Source organism: Megascapheus bottae, chromosome 6 (assembly GCF_031878675.1).
Source record: "Megascapheus bottae isolate mThoBot1 chromosome 6, mThoBot2.hap1, whole genome shotgun sequence".
Classification (NCBI taxonomy): domain Eukaryota; kingdom Metazoa; phylum Chordata; class Mammalia; order Rodentia; family Geomyidae; genus Megascapheus; species Megascapheus bottae.
In genome coordinates this window covers 41,393,930-41,417,083 of record NC_143514.1, presented here as the reverse complement: position 1 = coordinate 41,417,083, position 23,154 = coordinate 41,393,930, and the positions used below count along the sequence as shown (strand labels likewise).

Genomic DNA, 23,154 nt, shown 5'->3' with positions numbered 1-23,154 from the left:
TCCTAGCTGCTTACTTGAAGGCTGGGATAAGAGAATCCCTGTTGGAGGTTGGTCCAGTTTAAAAAAAAAATGTTGACAAGATTCCTTCTCAGCTGAAAGCTAGATGTATTGGCATTTGCCTATATTGATCAATACATGGGAAGCTGACATCATGATTCTAGGCCAGCCTGAGTAGAAAAGTTCATGAGATTTCAACCATTTGAGTGGAAGAAGATGGGTGTCATAGTGTACTGTTATTCCACCTTCAACAGGAAGCTAAAATAGGCAGATTGTGGTCCAGAGACATCTGAGCAGGAAGTAAGACCCTCACTCAAAAATATAGAAAAGGAACAGAGACATGGCTCAATACTAGAGTGTTTGCCTAATGCAGGTCCTGTGTCCAAACTCCAGTATTAACAAAAACAAACAAACAAACAAATAGGCAGGGCTCCCAGCACTGCAATGGTAAAAGACAAGAATATTATACGTTTAAGGCCAGCCTGAACTTCACAGGTAGACCCACCCTGTCACCAAAAAAAGGGAAAAGACCTGGGGATGTCACTCAGTGGCAGTGCTTACCTAGCCTAGCATGCACTGGGCCCATGGTTTGATCTTAAGCATTTTATTAGGGAAGGGGAAAATGGGGACAAAAAATTGTAAATCAAATCTTATCAGTAAATATATATATATTGCAATATCCATGTTAATGTTAGTAGCTTCTCACAAGTCTAGTACTTAACATTTTTTGTGTGCTGTAGAAGTGGAAATTTTAGACTCACAGCATCATGAGATTTAACTCAGTTTCCATTTTAGAAGTGAGGGAAACTTGGCTGAGGGCAGCTAAATGGCTTTCCCAGACCACAGTGCTAGTTTGTACAAAGTTATCATTTGATATTATTCATTTAGGGATGTGATATTTTTTTTCCTGATAGTTTCTGTCATTAACAATTGTACTGAAAAGGCCTATTATTTATTTAAATAAAGGAGTAGTATACCAGATGCCAGTAGTTTACCAGTAGTTTACATGTAGAAAAATGCTTTCTTTAAATATGGTATAAATGAATGATTCATTTGGAAAACATTCTAGTGTATTTTCATTCCATAATACTACCTCATGCGAGTACTACAGGGTAAAACAGCCCCTCAGATTTTGGAATCTTACAGAGGAGATAAAACACTGGGAGAACAGCAGGTTAAGTCTTTTTAAGCTCACACCAGCAGATGATCTAGTTGATTCGCTTCTTAAAGTTGCGAAGGCTCTGGGGATGCTTCATGCATGATTTTCTAAATGACTACATGTTTGTTATTTCTTCATGAGGGATTTTGGGAACAGTAGGCCTATGGCCTTGAGTTTGGGGAATATAAATATTCTTAAATGTTTTGGTCTTGTCATTCACCAGGTGAACTTCTTCCAATTGGTGTATGTATGTGTTGGTAATGAGACTTGAACTCAAATTGGAATACTATCCTAGCATTTTTGCCTGACACTAGCACTCAGCCACTCGAGCCATAGCCCTCCTTGCAGCAATTTTTGCTGGATAATTGGAGGTAAAAGTCTCACAGACTTTCCTTTCCTAGCCTGGCTTTGAACCGTGTTCCTCAGATCTCAGCCTCCTAAGTAGCTAGAATTACTGTCTTGAACCAACACCCCACTTAAAACACTTTTATAACGCCTTTAATTCTTGTCAAATATACATTTGTTCATTTATTTACCCATTGAAAATATTAAATATTCATTTACATCCAATTCTTCTCTCTAGCTTGAAAACCCTCTCTAGATTACTCCTACCCTTTATCTTCTATTTAGCTCAATTCTGCTTTCAAAAGCCCCTCTATGGAACTTCACTTTCTGTTCCACACAGGCCTTTGTGTCCTGATGCCTGGCTTTGGGGGTCACTGTGTAGAATACTGGCTTTTCCAGGCAAGATGTAAGGTCCTTAACTTTGAACACCACACAACCAGCTGTACAGATGGCTGCTTAATGTGTTCTTTATAAGGTTTGTTTTTTGAGGCCAAGGCTCCAGAAGATAACACATTCAGGGATTTGTGATAGACTCCTCCTTGCATCCCTAGGGTTCAAGAACAGTTTCTGGTCGAAAGTAGGAATTTAGTAAATTCTTTATTGAAGAATGCATACTATGTGCCAGACCTTTTCAGTGAATGCTCAGAACTTTTCTGAGCAAGAGCAAGAGAAATTCTCTTTCTGTTCTCCTACTTAAATCTTACCTCAAAGTCAAGACCATTTCTCACCTCTTCAGAGTTTCCCCCTCTTTGGAACTTGAAGGCACACTGGGCCTGTGCCAAGCATACTGACTTCACGTTGGAATTTGTATTACATTGTTCAGTTTTTTCCTTTCTCTTCCCTCTATTTCTTCTCCCATAAGCTTGTGAGCTCCTTAAAGTCATGGGACCACATTTTACTTGGCTTCAGATTCCTTCAGAAAGGACTTGTTGGGATATTAATTAAATATTAGACTCAAGTCTGGAAGTTTAAGTATTTCAGGGTTTCTCCTACTCATTGGACTTAGTAGATAGATTCCCAGAGACCTATGCATTTGCATGGGTTTTTGCACACAGCATATACTGAATCATAAAGGATTATGCAAATAAAGCTCTCCCCCATTAACGTGCTGCCATTAAATACCTCGTTTAAGGTCAAGCAAAAATGCTTTAATGTATATCTGGGATGGGGTTAAAGGAACATGGACACTGGGAGAATGAAAGTAGGGACTGGAATTTTGCACAAAATTTGCACTGGGAATTTGGGCGACCCGATTTTCTGTTTTAGAGAGGTTGCCACATGCATTGTCATGAATATTACTTACAGTCAAGTTACATCAGCCACGGGCTGAATCTTTCCAACATGTGGAACTGATTTACTTTCCTCCCTTCCCCCCCTCCCCGCCCTTCCCCTTTCTTATCCTCTTTAAAAGCTAAAACAACAACAGAAAACCCAGTAACCCTTTAGAACCTTTATTGCATTTAAGGAAGTGTTTCTGGCTTGTTTGGGTGTCTTTGTTCTCTGGGTTGTGCTTACCCACAGCTCTCCTGGGTTTGAATGCTTCAACAGGAAATCAAGTGATCAAGACTGGGAACTTTGCTTACTGAGATGATTGCTTTAGACTTTCCCTGCTGAATCAGAGTGCAAGCCTCTTTCCTTGTCATTTCTTTTGAGGAACAGAGTGGCCTCAAACAGGCAGTCCTTTATAAAGGTGACACTTGTCACCAACTTCTGACTCTCCATATGCTCTCAGCCTCGTGTTAGGTTGAAGGGTGTTAGATTTAAAGGGCATTAGACTAAGGAATTCATAACTTGAAGCTTCTAAGCTGTTTGTGGAGTGTGTGTGTGTGTGTGTGTGTGTGTGTGTGTGTGTGTGTAGGAAGAAGAGGACGGAGAGAGAGAGAGGCCTTGGGAACAAAAAAGCAAGGGGAAAGAATTTTGTTAGTGCTCTGTTGAGTTAATATGTTTGAGAGCATAGGGGACATTTTCTAGCCTAAAAGAAAAGAATACCTTTCTCTCTTTGATAGTTAACTAGTGAACCAGCATAAGCTCATTTATGCAATATGGTGTGGAATCATGGCATGGACAAGTTTTTAAAAGATTTAATATAAGATTAAACCTAGAAATTTTAAAAGAGTAGAAGGAAAATGTGAACAATATTGGTTTTTCTTAAGCAAACAATTTTTTTTTAAATCTTCATTATGTTTGCAAATTTCCCATAGGGAACAAATTGCTTTAATTGTAGCGTAGAGAGTATTGGCTTCAATTTAAAAAGGAAGAAATTTACCATCACCACCACTTCTGAATGAGGACATGAATTGATAAATACCTACACAGATATTTTTTATCTCCTTATCTCTCAAACTATGATGGGATAATTATTATTAAGATACTATCCTCAGCAAATTAATTATGGTAGAATAACATTAGAAGAGCTGTCATAATGGCATGCACAATATACTCATGTTGTTTTGAGAGCATTCTAACTAAATTCATCTTTGTGTTTATGAGATACAATATTTTTATGAATATATGTTTATGAATAGAATATATATAACACTTAATGCCTGAGTACACACTCCATAAGCATTTCCTATTATTATTTTTAGCAACCTTCAAACAAAATAAGGAAGTCTGGAGGGTTAATCCTTACAGACCATATATGCTTAGAGTATGATTTTATTTGTGCGAGCCCATCTGTTTTCTTACTCGTTAGTTTTATTTTAAATTTCTAATGTAAGTTTCTTCCTTTGCCAGGGTTTTCAATAACTAAGCACTTCCCTTTGTTATAAAACTGGAATGGCCCCGTTTCTTGCCAGGCATTGTGGTATTCACAATCTAGTTTTTATGGTGAGGCTGAAACATAAGCCCCTGCATTCATTTTCTCTTCCACAAGCAGATAGTCTTTGTGAATGTATATCTTGCTTTGAGTTTCGTAAGTCCTTGAAAAACGTCTGTATCTCTTGCAGAGAGATATGTGTTCAATATTGAGAATGGAAACAGAAGTAAGAAAATAGTTTAGATTCATTAGTCACAGGAAAGCCCTATTGTTAAAATAATAATTGGTATTAATGTTATTAATTATTAATAATAAAATAATGTCAAGATTAATTAATATTAGTCACTTTCTCAATTTTATACAAGTCTCAGTTTTATACATGGAGATCTATACACAAACTTGGAAACAAGCTTTGCTTTGCTTCTAGACTTGGCCACCCAGCTACTAGTAATCAACTTTAAGCACATGAGGACAGAGTAACTACCATGAAGGGTTACTGAAAATGTGATTGCTGGGTGCAGTGGCTCTTGCCTCGCTACTCAGGAGGCTGAGATCTGTGGTGGTTCAAAGCCAGCCTGGGTACAAAAGGACCTGAAACTCATCTCCAATTAACCTCTACAAAATGAGAAGTTCTTGGCCCAAGGGTAGGACAGTAGCCTTAAGCTGAAGGGCTCAGGGACAGCACCCAGGCTAGAGTTCAAGCCCCATGACCCCGCCCCCCCCAAATGTGACTATTCTAACACTACATGTTCTAAAACAGTTGACTGCATTCCCAGCCTTTACAATATGTGATAACACCTATACACGTAATTTGAATAATAGTTACTTTCAATTGTTTTTTTCTATTGCTGTTTTTGTTTTAGTGCTGACCTTTCTCAAACTCTTAGCAAACTATTTTAAGCCACTTGTATCCAGAGTGAACAAACTTAATAATTAGAAAGATGACTAAAGTTAATAGCAATCTATTTGTGCCCTCAGCATATAGAATGATTGGTTTTCTCAGAGAAAGCCATTTTTTCTGGCCTTCCATATGTCTAGCAGTGAGCGGTTAAATGGTAAAAATCAGACGATGTCTAATCTGGGCAGGATGGATTCCTAAAAACCAGGTAAAGATTGAGGTTGCTTAGAGGAAAATATAGTCATGCATATGTTTCCTGAGGCACTTCGATGAAGTTGCCAGTAATTCCTTTCCCAGTGATTTTGGGCAATTATTTAAAAAACAACATTTTCCTTTTGGGTGGTCATTATTGGTCAATTTCATGAGGTAACAATGGTAAACTATATTTTCCTCCCCATTGTCCACAAGGCCTAGAATCACAGGAACACATCATGAGCTAAATGAAAACATTAGTGAACTGGCAGGCATATGTTCTTGCTACATACACCCAGAAATAGCAAGAGATAGCTTTTGAATTAAAACCCAGTCTATATTGCCTTAGCAAAGATTAGCGAAGGAGTTTAACAGAATCTCATTAGGCTTGTTGAGGTATTTATTTCTCCACCAAGACATTCTGCTCTAGCATTCATTTAAATACCTCGTTACCCTTTGGCAGAGCTGTAGTTAGGGTGAAGGTGGGGCCAACTGGCCTGACCATCTTATTAAATACCCCTGTAATTGTTCCTGTTCCAGCAACATGGAATTCTATTGCCATCTCTTGAACAGGCTCAATTAAATCGATTTTAGGAAGGAGATCACAGTTTATGATGGTGGGTGGGTGGAGTGGAGAATGGGAAAGACTAAGATATAGACTTTAAAAGAAGAGGATAATAAATCTACAGATGGGAGGGGAGGATGGGATGGGGAAAAGAGGGATGAGGAAAGGAGACCAGAAAAGAATATTTGCCTTCTCTCTCTTTTCCCCTCCCTCTCTGGCTTCATTCCTCCCTCTCTCAATACAGATAGAAGGAACTCCACAGTACACTGTTACTCTGTGACTTTATTTTTTTTAAGTCAAGACTTTAATAAAATGTTTAATTTTAAAAATATATATGTTCTCATCAACATTACTAGTGGAAGCCTCAGAGCATCTAGTAGATACAAGCATTTAAAAACTATAATTTGTGATGAGATATGATCCCATGAAATACATACAAATGCTCACCACTAGTCATGTTCAAGAAATTTTTATCATCTATATTTTGTAATATACCCAAACTAGAAAGTAGCCAAGTGTGCATGAGTACAACACATGATAAATAATTGTGTCTTTAAAACTTGAAATAAATACACACAGTAAAGGGGCCGGGAGTTTGGCCTAGTGGTTAAAGTGCTTGCCTAGCATGCACAAAGACCCGGGTTTGATTCCTTGGTACCATATACATAGAAAAAAGCCAGAAATGGTGCTGAGGCTCAAATGGTAGAGCTCTAACCTTGAGAAAGTCCAAGGACAGTGCTCAGGCCCTGAGCTCAAGCCCACGACTGGCAAAAAAAAAAAATATGCACAGTAAGCTAACTTAATGGTCAGACAGCTTTTGTGAATAACTTTGTGACTTTAAATTTTAACTTTATTTGAGTTAAATTCTTTGGTTGAGGTAAGGGAAGGCAGTTCAAAGTACACATTTCATTCATTACATTGTGTTTTTACATACATTTACAATATTGAGGTTGTATGAAAGTCAGGGAAAGATACATTTCTTTTTTCTTGCTGAAAGTTCAGGTTTGTACAGTAGGAAAAATTAAGTAATGGTTTATACTTAGAGTATAGCAGCAATTAATATGTAGCTTCAGGGAAAGCTCAAGAGTCCTTGTATATGAATTGCTAGTGACTATTTAAGCCCCAGTTTCATCTACATTAGAAATCGACATGTATACTTTTCTTGGAATATTTAGTGTTTTAGTTAGTCAGTTATTGCCCTTCCTTTTCTAAAAGTCACCACTCTTAGAATGTAAGCTAAAGGGAAATATATTGGAGTATATGTAGCATACCAATACAAAGAATGGAATGTTAGGGGCACAGCTTAAAGAAATCACAAAACCTACTAAGCAGCAGCAAAAGGAAAAATCAGAGCATTCAGCATCCTAGAAGCCCTTCCACATTCTCTTCTATTCATTCTCCTACCAAAGGTAACTACTATCCAGATTTTAGCAGGTGAGAATCTTTTTTTTCGCCTGGTTTTAAAGTTGATATAAACAGAATCAAAGAAGTTGCATTCTAGGATCTGGCTACTTTTGCTCTACATTAAGTTTGCAAGACTCATCATGTTGATGCATGTGGAAGTCATTTGTTCATTCTCATCCCTAAAAAATTCCACGATGTGACTATACTCAATCTATCCCAATTTGTTTTTCTGTGGTTGATACGTATTTGGGTATTTTCCAGGCTGGGGTACTATGCCATGGACATTCTTGACATTTGTCTTTTGATAATACATATAATCACATGTCTGCTAGATTCATACCAAGGATGGAAACTGCTAAGTAAGAAGATGGATGGGACCTACCACTGGTACTGTAAGTTTTCCCAAGTATATACATTAATGAGAGAAAGGTCAGTTTTGTTTTGAAATCCAACTACTCAGTTTCCATGAACATGAAAGACATTGCATTTTTTTTCCTTTTCATTATGGAAATTAACCGAGAAAAGGGGATTTGTGAAAGAAAGTTAAATTTAAATATCTTCTGCTATTTTAGTGCTTTTTTTCACTATACAATAAGGCATTTTTTTTTAACCTTCAGTATCTGCTGAGAACTTTTCCATTGCTGATGCTAAGCACTATACTTGGCACAGGGATCTGCAAACAGGCGACTTTTGCCTCCTTTTGGGTTATGCTCAGTTAAAGGTTCAAATTTCTGGAATTCCTTTGGTTTTCTAGGAAGTCAGGATAAGGAATGTGACAACTTGGAATAGAGGGCCACCACTGCCCCTACCCTGACAGAGATGAGCATATCAGCCACAGAAGAGGAAGGAGGAACTGATTGGTGGGGATTTCTTATCCGTGTTACATTTTAGAGTTTGGCCTAGTGGTAGAGTGCTTGCCTAGCATGCACAAAGACCTGGGTTTGATTCCTCGTTACCACATACATAGAAAAAAGCCAAAAATGGTGCTGAGGCTCAAGTGGTAGAGCTCTAGCCTTGAGAAAGTCCAAGGACAGTGCTCAGGCTCTGAGCTCTAGCCTAGGACTGGCAAAAAAAAACCAAAAACAAAAACAAAAAACAAAAAAACTTTCCTGTTTCTATTTCTTAAGTCCACTAATAACTAAGTATGTATTTACCCTGAGGTCACTGAAATGTCAGGATCCATAGTTTTAGATTCCTGCTTTTCACACCTTTCCCTCTATCTCCATAAAAATCACCACCATTTCTTCTACAATTTCACACATGGCAATAGGCATCATAAAATATACATCTTTTGTCTGGAATTCTTCACTTGCTCCTGATTAAGAAAACCCAAATCTTTTCTTCCTCCAGCATACATATATTAGGATTCCTATACTATCCTAAACAAACTTGATTTAATAGTTCCACAAAAGAAAATGCCTTCTTTCCAGTCAAGACCTAAGTACAGGCTTTAGTACTCCATTTTCCCCCCTATCTCTGGCAAGGCAAAGTTTACATCTGCAGAGTCAGGCAGCATTGCCCTCATTTTTTTTTAAATTAAAACTTTTTACTACAAACAAGTATTCAAGGAAAAAAATCTCTATATGTAATCACTGGCACATAAATAAAAATTTAACATAATCAAAATTAAGTTGAATCGTTATGTCATAGATACATATTAATCTATATATCAATATATGTCTATAGAATATATATGTATATATATCCTATCATAGACCTACGTGTCTATATTGATATACTTCTACCTCCAAATTCCAATACTCAGGAATACCTGAGAATTGAGTCATCGCTCTTGTACTGTTTCTAATACCTACATATCAAGGAGACCATGCGCCCTTGTTCCTTTGGTCTTGGCTTACTTCACTCGCCATGGTTTGCTCTAGTTCCATCCACTTCACAACAAATGCCATTATTTTATCTTGTCTGATGGCTATGTAGGACTCCATCATGTGTGTGTGTGTGTGTGTGTGTGTGTGTGTGTGTGTGTGTGTGTGTATCACTTTTTTTTGTATCCATTTATCTGTAGTAGGGTATCTGGGTTTTTCCATCTGTTGGCCATTGTGAACAAGCACTTTATTTTTTAACCTATTATTTATTTTCTGCCTTTAAAGCTATAGTTTTTTTTTAATCTGGAAATAAAATTTCCAACCCTGTTCTACTCATCATGTACAGTTGATATGAAGATCAAACATAATAATTCATGTGGATTTGTAAACTTTAGAAGTTCTAAGCTTGTACAGGCTGAATTTAGTAACTAAGCCCTTGAATTTTTTTTTTTTTTTTTTTTTTGTGGGTCATGTGGCTTGAACTCGGCCTGGGAGCTGTCCCTGTGCTCTTCAACTCAAGACTTTTACCCTACCCTTGAGCTACAGACCCACTTCCTGTTTTCTAGAGTTGAATTGGAGATAAGAGTCTCAGGTCCTTTTGTGCCCAGGCTGGCTTTGAACCTTAATCTTCAGATCTCAACCTCCTGAGTAGCTAGGTTTACAGGCATGAGCCACCACACCCAGCAGCCCTTGCATTTTAAGAAGGCAGTCCATAGACCTACGGCATAGTAGAAATTTGCTCTGTATCTTGAAGTCCTGTGCACGCATATAAGGCCAACCTACAGTAGTAACTCACCCACGTTTTGCTGGCCTCTCACTGAAGTTCTTCACCCATGCTTCACACAGTGCTACCTGAAGAAGTGCAGGAAAGGTTTGATTTGGTGACGGTCCCAGATTATGACTTAAGAGCTTATGTTTTCATTTCTGGAGTGGTTAGAGGGTAGACTATCAGGTCACCCACAGAATTACCAGTGTTTATATCCAGCATATATTCTTTGCTTTACAATGTTCTTTTTCTTTAAAAATTTTATTGTTACTCTAAAGATGATACAGCAAGAAATTAGAGTTACATAAGTCAGGTAAAGAGTATGTTTCTTTTTGGTTAATGTCACTGCTTCCCTTGTTGTCTCTCAGTTTTTTCTCCTGTCTCCACCCACAAATTGTATAGTGCATTTCAACATACAGTGTGCTTTTACCTTAGATATAGAGGATATAAGTATAAATATACAAGCCATAAAATGGTATCCATAAAAAATGTTCATTTTTACTGTAAAGAAAATAAATGAGAATTGAAGCAGCCTCATAATCTACTCTTTGTTACTATTATTACCATGGAATAATTCACCTTTCCTTTAACAAAAGAAAGAAGCACCTCATCGGACCATGGGTGAATGTTGTCTCAAGGACAGTGAATCGAGTGAGCTTCTCAGGATCATTCAGGGTCCCTCTGTGCATCACTTCAAGGAGAAATACCTTCTTTAGCCATTGGGTCATAAATAGAACAAAAAATTGATTACCTTGCTCAAGATCGCAAGTCATTACATGAATTTTGTTCATTTTTAATGGACATGTTCACAGTTTTTGAACATCAAATTGTATAAAAGTACAGAATATATCCTGGGGATATAGGTGGTAAAGACATTGGTCCCACCTCTAGAGGTGGCACGAAGCCCTGGGTTCGATTCCTTGGTACCACAAACACAAAGAAAAGGCCGGAAGTGGTGCTGTGGCTCAAGTGTAGAGTGCTAGCCTTGAAAAGGCTCAAGGACAGTGCCCAGGCCCTGAGTTCAAGCCTCAGGACTGGCATAAGTAAGTAAATAAATAAACAGAAATGAATCTCATGGTTTGGAATTCTGATGTCTCTTGATTGTAAAACATACTGAGTGAGATCTAGAGGAGAAAGAACTCAATAATCACATGGATTAATTGATATGTGCATCAAAATGAATGATTTTTGTAGTTTAATCAGGACTTGTGTGCATATACACACAAGTTGCAGCTAGTACTTGGTACCAGATAAAGTTTCAAACATGTCATATTCTGTGTTATACAAAACTTGGTTTCCACAGCCTTTTTAATTTTTGAAGACATAGGAATTTTTTTTATTTGCATTAATAGGTTTAAGTATTAGCTCCCCACAGGAGTATTTCTTTTATCTTTTTTTTTTTTTTTTTGTCATTCTTAGGACTTGAACTCTGGGCTTGGGTGTTGTCCCTGAGCTCTTCAGCTCAAGGCTTACCGACCTACCCCTTGAGCCACAACACCACTTCCAATTTTCTGGTGATTAATTGGCGGTAAGAGTCTCATGTACTTTTTAGTGCCAGGCTGGCTTTGAACCGTGATCCTCAGAGCTCAGCCTCCTGAGCAGCTAGGATTACAGGTGTGAGCCACCTCACCCGACAGGAGTATTTCTTATGTATGCAAAACAGCCAGCTATGTAATTCTTTGTGTATATGTGTGCTGGTCCTGGGACTTAAACTTAACCTAAGCTTTTTTTCCCCTCTGGGCTAGTGCTTTAATCACTTGAGACACAGCTTCACTTCTGGCCAGACCTTTTCTGCCAGGCTGGCTTTGAACTATAATCCTTGTATGTCCAGAGTAGCTAGGAATACAAGAGTGAGTCACTGGCCCCCAGCCAGCTAGCAAATTTTCTTAGGACAAAATTACAGGCAACTGACCTGGAGCTACACTAACTGAGTTTTAAATTCCAGCCTTGCCAAGTGATTTTAAGCAGCTTTTTAAACTTCTTGAGTGTTAGTTTTTCATCTTTAGAGCTATCATATCTTGAAAATGGAGATTAAATGGGGCATACATGAGGTGTACCGTTACACTCAACTTTTAATAAATAAGCTTCCCTGTTTCCTCACCTGTCTAGTGAAAGATAGTACCAATCACAATGGCATCTTGTGAGATTTACTTAAATACTCATCCTGTAGTAACCATTCGATACGTTCTAGCCAATATTATTAGCATTAGGAGCATTACTAGTAATGCAAACTTTCCTATGAGCAATGTCATTTTCAGGTAAGAAAGGAAAAATCAACATCTACTAAATGAAGAAGTGGCATATTGTAGAATAAGAGGTACCGTGATGGCTCCTTTCAGTTTTCTAAGCTGTAGTTAGAAATTCCCCAGCTTACTGTACTCTCTCCACCTTGTCCTCTTTCCCCAACGTTACCCACACACCCTCTCCAAACTGAGCAGTTTGATCTCTCTTAATTTGCATTTTATTTCCATTGTATGATGCTTGATGAAGTTGGCACTGGTCTTTCTCACCACCAAACAGGCGGGTAAGCTGTTTGGGAAGCCATCCCAGGTGCTGACAAACCTTTGGCAGCAGGATAGAAAGGAAAAGGGAAATTTTGGTTTGGTATCTCCAGACCTGACTCCTTATTCATCCAAACTATCTTTAAGATAAATGATGCTGCTGCTCTTTTTTTTAATTAACTTTTTTTATGCCTTTCATAGCTATGTAACTTGGGCTTTTTATTTATTTATTTTTCCTTTTTGTTTGTTCCCTGCTTCATTTCTTGTGATTGCTCAGTGAAGGGTTTGATGTAGTCAAATCCTCTGAGAAGTGTGCAGAGACATTTTGACCACAGTCCACTAGAGAAGAGGAGCTATGAGGTAGGCAGGGAGTGTGGCAGACTGTGTGTGATCATGAGCTATAGCTTGGCCTCCCAATGTCTTGGCAAGGCTGTCGCGTTTCCTGGCATGTAGGAACTGGATCTTCTCTTAAGGCCACACATAGTTGGCAAGCTCCATAACGTTATTTTCCCACGGGGATACTTGAGTAACAAGGTGGTAGATACTGTTGGGTAGGCCCTGAGAGCGCATGGAAAGAATTCTTTGTAAAGACCTTTATTGCATTAGATTTTAGTGTCTGTAAACAATTATAGCATTCAGGGAGTGCAGGATTTAAATGAGAAACACAACTTTGTCATATTATAGCAGTCGGATAAAATGGCATGGGCTCCGGAAATCTATAATTAAATGTATTTTTGAAAAAGAAAAAAAATATAGTGTAACATCTGGTTTATGTCACTACAAAAGTGCCTGGGTAATGCTTATATAGGCATGATTGACTTGGGCTGATATTTGGGTTTCTCCCTGTTAAAATGACTGTATTTTAATTAAATTTCTTTCTACTTGATTCTATTTGTGTTATATGCCACAAATTATTCACACGCTCGTATATAGAAGATGACTTATTTAGAGACTCTAATGTTTGTTTTCTTTTGGTTGCAGCGGATATTCAACTCCTTTGTTTATACTGAGAAAATTTCCAATGGAGAAAGTGAAGTACAGCAGGTAAGAAGCCCTGGGTTGCTTGGCCTTTCCTCATTTGGTTTCTAGACAGGGTTCTATCACTTTCCCCAAGCAAAATCTGCTTCCTGATGCTCTTTTTGTATACTTTCATGGATGTTTGTGGCATAACATTGGCAATCTTAGAGCAGTTGAAATAACTGTCATTGGATAGTTTTCTCCTGCTCGTGGTGCATCTGGGAAATATTGTCTTTTTGTTTTGAATAGCCCTAAAGTACTTAAAATATGGAAAACAATCTCATCTTTCATAGAAGTATTCGGAGTTGGGGATCAGACAACTTTCATGTCATATTCCAATATTGTTCTTTATCCTGTTAGATCTGCTAAACAATTTTACCTTTAAATCTATTTATATATTTAAATATAATATGTATATTTTATATATATATATATATATATATATTACTCTGTGATGGTACTGGGGTTTGAATTAGGTGCCTAAGCACTGTCCTTTAGTTTTTTTTGCTCAAGGATGGTACTCTACCACTTGAGCCACACTTCTACTTCTTTTGTCATTTATTTATTTGATAATTCATTTATTTATGCAGTTAGTCACAGGACTTGAACTCGGGGCCTGGGTATTGTCACTGAGCTTTTGTGTTTAAGGCTAGCACTCTACCAGTTGGAGCCACGGCTCTACTTCTGGTTTTCTGGGGTTAATTTTACATAAGAGTCTCACAAACTTTGCCACCTGGGCTGGCTTCAAATTGTGATCCTCAAATCTCCACTTGTTGAGTAGCTAGGATTACAGATATGAGTCATTGTCACCCAGCTTTCTTTTACCCTGTTTTTGAGCTAAAGTCACCCAACTTTAAGGCAGATCATAACATTTTCCCTTTGGGGCTGTGACAATTAAGTGTTGTCAAATTCATGGATACTAAAATGAAATCAAATGTATGGAAGATTCTAGCACAGAAGCAGCTCATTAGATGCTGGCTCCTTCTTTTCTTTCTCCTTCCATTTACTCCTTTCCCTTCAACTTCTTTCAGTGCTCTGTAAAGTCAAGGCATTTTGTGTCCAGATTGTATATATTTATAGCTGGCTTCAAATGGACTGCCTCCTAAATTAAAACATAGTGTTCATGAACTTGGTCATAAATAATTAATTGGGGCTTGGGAAGGAAAGTGGTAACAAAAGGAGTCGGTTTTAATTTCAGCTAATCTACCAACTTCATTACAGCATGTGACTATCTACTGGTAATTTGAAGCTAGGTTTGAAACTCAAGTTAAAAAAGAAAAATAGCACAAAAAAATAGAACCAAGCTAAAAATCAAGAGTGTAGCAGAATGCTTACACAGAGTAAAATGCTGAAGAGAATAAAATGCAATTTTAGATCACAGTAACCTAAAGATCTTTGAGAACTGCTTAACCTAGAATTCAAATGTGCTATACAATAAGGCAAAGCTTTACAAGTTTCATCAAAGAGAAGTTATTTATAAGATAGTTATTTATTCATAAGAAATTACTGGAGCATTTCCTGTTTATACACATTGAATTTTTTTTATTGGTTTTGGCAGGTGAACTTTAAAGTAATGATGCATTCTTTTTCTTAACTTTATAGATGGTTAATGACCTAAAATTGCAGCAAATATGATGTGGCTTGATGCACTAAGTCTTATCTTCATAATTTTTATTCTTTTTTCTCACACAAGTTCAAACATATTTTAGGGTCAGTAAAACTAGAAGAATTTTTCACATGTGACTATTTCTGTACAAAACATGTGGGAATAAATTTTTCAACCAAAGGCTACTTGATTACCTTTGAAGAAACCCATCCAAGTGTATCAGTTTTGCCTCTTTCCTGGAAGTAACAGATAGATGTTCTTACGGCGTCTCTTGCCAAACATGTAGGCTGTTGAGGGTTATTGGTCTCATGTCTCTGCTTTACTTACCTAGATGTGATGAAGTTTGGAAGCCTTCAATGATAATATTTAGACATTTTTAGCCGGTAGACACAAGTGTAGGGCCATTTCAATACTGATTTAAATGTTGATGTTTTCCAAATAAACTTGAAGAAAAGGGGATTCTTTATCCTATTATGTGTGTGGAAACTGAGGCCACAAGAGAGTAAAATCAGTTTTGCAGTCTCGTCACTATAAAGTAGGAGAGCTAGTTTTCAAAATCACTGTAATACAATGTACGCAGTTAATATTCTTAATTTGGCAGATTAATAATATGTTTTTATTCAAAACAGGATTCTTGGGCTGGGAGTTTGGCCTAGTGGTAGAGTGCTTGCCTAGCATGCACAAAGACCCGGGTTCGACTCCTCAGTACCACATACATAGAAAAAAAAAAGCTGGAAGTGGTGCTGAGGCTCAAGTGGTAGAGCTCTGGCCTTGAGAAAGTCTGAAGACAGTGCTCAGGCCCTGAGCTCAAGCCCAGGACTGACAGACACACACACACACACACACACACACACACACACACACACACACACACACACAAAACAAAAAAAACTAGGATTCTTTGCTAAGTTGACTTTATCGACATAAGTGAAGGAGTATCACCACATTGTATGTCTTCTTACTGTCATAAAGTTCTTTCTCATATTGAATAGCAATCTGCTTTTTAAGTTCTCCATAATCTTTTCCATCTACTGACCAGTGCACCCAGAACCAGTGAATTTTATATCTCCTTTTTTGTACATGGAGATAATTATATCATTATTATTTAGCCTAACGTAAGTTCTAGACTTTTTTGTTTTCCCCACAGTTTCTAGATCATTTCAGTATTTTGGTCACAATAACAGTAATAGTGAAAGCTGGGCGAGTGGCTCACACCTGTAATGCTAGCTAGTCAGGAGGCTGAGATTTGAGGATCAAGGTTCAAAGCCAGCCCCAGCACAAAAGAACCTGAGATTCTTATCTCCAGTTAACCTCTAGAAAACAGGAAGTGGGGCTTGGCTCAAGGATAGGGAGGTAGCCTTGAGCTGAAGAGCTCAGGGACAGTGTCCAGACCAAGTTCAAGCCCCATGACCCCCTCCCCCAAAGAGTAATAATGAAAGCTTACATTTGAATATTAATTAAAATGTGCTGCTGCTTCATTAGGATGATATCCTTTAATATTCTATAAAATATTTCTCATGCTATAGTGAATGAACAGACTTCTAATATCTTCTTGATGTTATTAATAACTGCCTGGAAACTCTGGATCCCATCAGCCTGAACAGGATTCTATTTCCATCGGGGAAAGGCTGACTCCTATGTAATCTGTCAAATGTCTCCATCACAATTACTCACACATTTAGCTCCTTTGAGCCCCAGAACACTAGTTCACTGACTCTAAAAAATGATGAAATTTATTAAACATTTAAAAATGTGTGAATCTCTCTCTCTCTCTCTCTCTCTCTCTCTCTCTCTCTCTCTCTCTCTCTCTCTCTCACACACACACACACACACACACACACACACACACATACACACACACCAAAGACATGTACTGAAAGGAATATTTGAATGAACTAGCCAGTTAAGAAATAAAGCATTACCAGACTTGGCAGTAGGCCCTTCCATGACCTGTCAAGGCTTCTCCCTCCTCCGAGAAATAACTTTGCTCTAACCCTTTTTAAGCCATGCCCTAGCCTCTTTGGTGTTTTGGTTTGCTTTGTATGCACGCACACCAAAGTTAACATTTAGTTTGTTGAGATAGGGTCTTGCTTGCTAACTTTTGCTTCAACTGGTCACAAAACTCAGTCTTTTTTAATCTCTGGCTCTGGTGCAGCTAGGATGATAGGCCTATGCGACCACACCCAACAATAGATAGAAGAATTCTTTATTTAAGGAACTTTATTATATTTGGCCTGTTGTAAAGTAAATGCTAGCAGAACCATGTTTCATGAGCATGTTTCCACACCCATTTCCAAATGCCTTAAGTTTTCTCAGGGGAGGAAGGTGACTGTTCAGATCACGATGATAAGCACTTTTAGACTAGAATTGCTGGCGGTTCAGCGCTCCGCATGACTGGATGATGCCAAATTACTTCTATAGTGTTGCTAAGATCAGTACATTGCTAAGGCAGTGTTACAGATTTATTGATGTGCACCCTCCAGTATTTACTACTGTCTAATTTTCTAGTCTTTTGCTAGTTGGGGTGTCTAAAAGATATGAGTTTCGTTTTATTACTGGTGAGACTGAAGTGACTTTTTGCAGGTTTATAGTATGCTGTTATCCCTCCCTCCATCACTTCCTGCCTCTTTTTCCTGAAGTGCTGGAGATCAAATTGAGGATCTTAGGCATAAGTGGTCCTGGACTTTAGTAAAAATAGTCACATGTGCCTGTGCCTTTAGATTTGTTTCGAAATTGTTCTCCCATCTGAGGATCAAAGTTCAAAGCCAGCCCAGGACAAAAGGACCTGAGACTCTTATCTCCAATTAACCTCTAGAAAATGGGCAGTGGGGCTTGGCTCAAGGGGTATGAGATAGCTTTGAGCTGAAGAACTCCTGGACAGCACCCAGGCTGAGTTCCAGCCCCTTGAGCCACCCAAAACAAAACAAAACAAAACACTGTCCTCCCAGTTTTTGACTTGCCTTCTCACTTCATTTCACATGTTAAAGAATTAAACCTTTTATTTTAAGCCAGTTTTAAAAACCTTAAAAAAACAACAACAACAACTTTACGTCTCTCATTTAAGACATCTATGTGGAACTGATTTTTGGTGTTGGATATGTAGTATTCAACTTGCTCATTTTTCCCCAAATGTTCAATCCCTGTCTGTTGAAGTCTCCTTTCTTTGTCTAAGATATATCTTACGTTATTAGTCAGATTTCTATGTATATTTACATTTGTCTAGGTTCCATTGGTCTGTTTATCTACCATCATGCCAGTAGCATGGTGCTTTCTTGCTGTCCACACTGTTATAAAAATTTTTTATCCTTTTTTTTTTTTTTTTGCCAGTCCTGAGCCATGAACTCAGAGCCTGGTCACTGTCCTTGAGCTTTCTCAAGGATAGTGCTCTACCACTTGAGCCATGTCACCATTTCTGGACTTTTCTGTGTATGTGGTACAAAGGAATCGAACCCAGGTCTTTATACATGCTAGGCAAACACTCTACCATTAAGTTGTACTCTACCACTAAGCCACACTCCCAGCTAACACAATTACTTTCCATTCCTTGATATCCTTGCTGGCCATGCTCTGAGATTTGTCTCCTATCTCTAATGTCCTGTGCTGGTTCCAAAATGGAAGCTCCATATGTCCAGACTGATGACAGGGTAATCTGCCTGATTCCCCCACAACCTACTGCTTTCAGTCTGAAGTCTCAAGAGTTTTCCTATTTATGCGACTGTAACCTTCATTATCAGAAGTATCATAACTGCTAGTGAGAAGAGTTTGATAAGCCCCAAATTGCCTCTTATTCAAAATTGTTTTTTTGGCCTATGTATTCATAATTTTAGCTCATCATCACTAGCTGAAAGTCATCCATTTGTTGCACTTCTGTTGTTGTTGTTGTTGTTGTTTATTGTGTATTGTGTAAAATCCTGGCAATTTTTTGGTCCATTATTTCCTTTAAGTTAACGAAAACTAGGGCTCTATGGATTCTTTTCCCTTCACTTATACTAATCAAACCTTATTGAGAATTGGACTTACTTGTGCATACAATATCATTTGGCAGGATATCTAATGTGTTAATACCTCTAGTTAAGTGAGCAAAGTAATTCACACACACATACACACACACACACACACACACACACACACAAAACTACTTCATGATTCTTGATTCTTACCACCAACTTCCTATGGGTATATATTTTCCCTTGCTTTCTACCCATTTTTTTTTCTTTTAAAATAGCTTTCAGAGTTTCAGCCTAAATTCCCTAACAATGTGTTTTAAATCTTTAATTAGTTTACTATAAGTTGTTCGGCCAAAAAATGGTGGCAACCACCTTGGAAAAGAAAAACCCAAAGTACACATTCTTATGTGGAACACCTCCCATACACCCCAGTTTTGAATAATTCAAGAAATTGTATGCGCACATAAGGAAATTATATGAAATTGAATATGGACCAAAATAAGAAATTTTTGAGCAAGTGGCCCAGAAAGTAGTAGAATATACTTCCTGAAAGATCATGTCCTGAAGAAGAAATGAGAGAAAGGTTTCTGGGGAACAGGATTAGATCACTAAAAGAGTCAAGAAATTTTGAGCCTGTTTCAGGCCCAAGTTGTTTGCTCTTTTTCTCAAGTGTTTTAGTAATTATTTATGTTAATGATTGACTCAATAAAATGGCACTGTGTTTTCACTATTAATAATTCAGAAGCTATTGAATTGCCAACAGGACTGGTTTTGGAGGACTTCAGGATTGTTTTAGAGTAGGCCAATGTGGTCAGAGAAACACTTGTACAGGAAATGACCCTGATGGCTGGTGAAGGTCATTTCCCCAGCTATTTCTCCCCTCCTCTAACTCATTTTTTAGATCTTTGGAGCCTATCCATCACCATGTAAATATGCCAGTTTTAAACACACAGAAATCCCTTCCTTTACCCACTGTTCTCTCCAACTATTGTTCCATTTCCTTCTTTCTGTTTGAAGCACAGAGCCTAAGTTTCATAAAACTTCTCCATATTGAAGGCTACCAGTTACCCTCCACTTTGTAAATTCTAAAGTCCTCCCTTATATGATGAGCAGTGATTTGAGTTGATGATCCTTTCCATCTTCTTGGTGACATTCTTGGTCCACTTGTGCCTGTTGAGTTGGCCCATTCCTGCCTTGTAATCTTGGCACAGGTGCCCAGGGGTCCCTCCCCTCCTTCAAGTCTTCTCATAGTCCAGTCTTCTCATTGAGATGATCCCTGGGTTTAATATCTCAGCCCACCTTGCTCCCCATACTCCTGATTTAACTTTATGTTTCTTCTTTTTCTTTTCCCATTATCCTCATTGCTTTCTGATTATAGGATATGGTTTTTACAAAGATGGTTTGGAAGCAATCCCTCTTTCTTCATTCTCTGAAGGAATGAAAGATTAGTAATACTTCTTCATTAGAGTTCGATAGAATTCACCCATAATACTTTCTGGATATGGAATTCTCCTTGAGGTTGGGTTATGATTTTTCAGTGGGACAAGTAGGGTTTTTGTTTGTTGGTCACGTGGTGTTTTTCTTCTGGGTATTCTCATCACTTTTCAGAAATTTGTTTGTTGCCAGTCCTGGAGCTTGAACTCAGGGCCTGCACACTGTCCTTAGGCTTTCTCAAGGCTAGTGCTCTACAATTTGAGCCACAGCACCACATCCAGGCCTTTTCTATGAGCATGTGAGGTACCAAGAAATCAAACCCAGAGTTTCATGCATACTAGGCAAGCAGTCTATACAGGCCCCCAGAAGTTGCTTTTTATTTTCTCCGGTATTTTTTTTCTGGGTACTCATTACTGGGGCTTGAATTCAGGACCAGGGTGCTGTCCCTTTGCTTTATCACTCAAGCCTGGTACTCTATGACTTGAGCCATAACTCTACTTCTGGATTTTTGGTAGACCATGGACTTTTTTATCTTCATCCTAAAGCTCAGCCTCCTGAGTAGCTAAGAGTATAGGCATGACATAAATATGTTTAGGGCATTTTAATTTTGTTCTTATATTAATATGCCAGACGAACTATGGAGCAAAATCAATAAAATGAAATGTTAGCTTATTCTTTGAAGCGATTAAAAAATGGATAAACATTTAGCAAGACAGAGAGTGAGAAATACAAAAAGTGGAGAAAATTTATTGCTGATAACCTGTTCTTCCAAAAGTGAGCTTGACTTCCTTAAATTTTGTTTTACAAATTTATGGATTTTCATTATCTCCTTCCTTGTACCAGATCAGCTTTGCTCTTTCTCTTGTTTCTTAGGTTGTTGATATTTATACCTTTTCCTCCCTTTCTTGGGAGTGGAGGGGTGGAGAGCTTTAGCTAGAAACATTTAAAGCTATAAATGTTGTTTCAAACACTGCTTTAGTTACATCCCACTATGCAGTTCTAAATATTTTGTAATTTCCCTGGCATTTCTTCTTTTACCCATAGGTTGCTTTGAAGTATGCTTTTCAATTTCCAAAAGATGTGAGGTTTTTAGGTAATGTTATTGATGTCTTTTTAGTCCATTAAGGATTGAATACAGTGTATGATTTCAGTTTCTCTCCCTTAGCTGCCCTCAGGATTTTCCTTTTAGCAATTGATCTATAACTATGCCTGTTTGAATCTTGTTTTGTTGATTTTTTTGGTCCTTTTTTGATCTATAAATCTATATCTTTCATCAAAATTAGGTACTAAATTAATCTTTCCTAAAACATACTCCATTCTGCTTCTTAGAGTCTAATTATATGTATGCTAGATATTTTGATATTTATAAGAACTGTAAAACATAAGGCTTTTACACTTTTCCTTTTACAAATTGATCTGTTTTAGGTTTACTCCTTATTAATACCTCCAAATGTGTTGATATCGATGTATTTTTATTGATTTGTCTTTAAGGTTTCCTCCCGTTATGAACATCTCCAAATATCTTGCCTTTAAGTTTCAGAGGGTGTTGTTTTTCAGCTCCAAGATTCTTATTTGTTTCTTTTAATGGATTCCTCTACTGGTTTCTCTCTGTACACACTGCAAGCATAGTTTTCTTTGTATCTGGGAGCATAGAGTTGCTGCTATGAGCTCCAATGTATTGACTATAACATCTAAAACTATTTAGAAATTCATCTGTTGACTATTTTTCCTGAAGAGTTGGTTACACTTTTCAATTCCTTCCTTCCTTTTTTTAAAAAATGTTAATATATTTTTAACTTTCACGTTGTTAGGCACACCAGCACAGTATCATTTGAGCCATGTCTCAGCTTTGTATTTTCTCACTATGTCAAGAGTTGTGTTTTGAGCTGTATATACGATATTGCTTGAAAAATGTTAGCAAGCCAGGCACTGGTGGCTCACCCCTGTAATCCTAGCTACTTAGGAGGCATAGATCTGAGGTTTGCAGATCAAAGCCAGCCTGGGCACAAAAGTCCTAGAGACTCTTATCTACAATTAACTACCAGAAAATGGGAAGTAACATTGTGGCTCCAAGTGTTAGCCTTGAGCTGAAGACATCAGGGACAGCACCCAAGCCTAGAGTTCTAGCCCCACTGCCACCACACCTTCCCTTCCCCCACCCCCCGAAAAAAGTTTGCATCCTCTTAACCTTTGAGGAGTACTTTTGTTTCTTTGTTTTATCAAGCAGTTAACTTGATTAGACTCAAAACCACAAAACTATGTCATAAATACCCAAACAAATCTCAACTTAGTTTATCCTGCAATGGAGTTTGCCTAGTGTATATATACTTGAAGAGTCTAAACATAGTTCTAGCTCTCCCCAAATGTTTCAAACACATTCTGGGGACAAGTGGAATGGCTCAGTGGGAAGAGTGCATACCAAGCAAGTATAAGGTCTTGATTTTAAGCCCCAATACTACCAATAAATAAGTAAACACGCTCTGATTGATTTTTTTCCTGAATTTTAAGAATTTCTGAGCTGGGCGCAGTGGCTCATGCCTGTAATCCTAGCTACCCAGGAGCCTTAGATCTGAGGATCAAGGTTCAAAGCCAGTCTAGGCAGTAAAGTCCATGAGACTCCAATTAATTACTAAAACAAATGGGAAGTGGTACTCTGACTCAAGGGGTAGGGTGGTAGCCTTGAGCTGAAGAGCTCAGGGAGAGCTCTCAGGCCCAGAGTTCAAGCACCATGACCCACCA

General features: G+C 38.0%; 1 protein-coding gene across 1 annotated transcript in view; it reads left to right on the top strand.

Annotated features, from left to right (window-relative positions):
- Cachd1 (cache domain containing 1) overlaps window positions 1-23,154 on the top strand; it is a 217,711-nt gene that overhangs the window by 68,857 nt on the left and 125,700 nt on the right. The window contains exon 2 of the mRNA XM_090334685.1: window positions 13,393-13,455. Within this exon, the coding sequence (XP_090190811.1) occupies window positions 13,393-13,455 (63 nt within the window). The remainder of the gene's footprint in view (window positions 1-13,392; window positions 13,456-23,154) is intronic.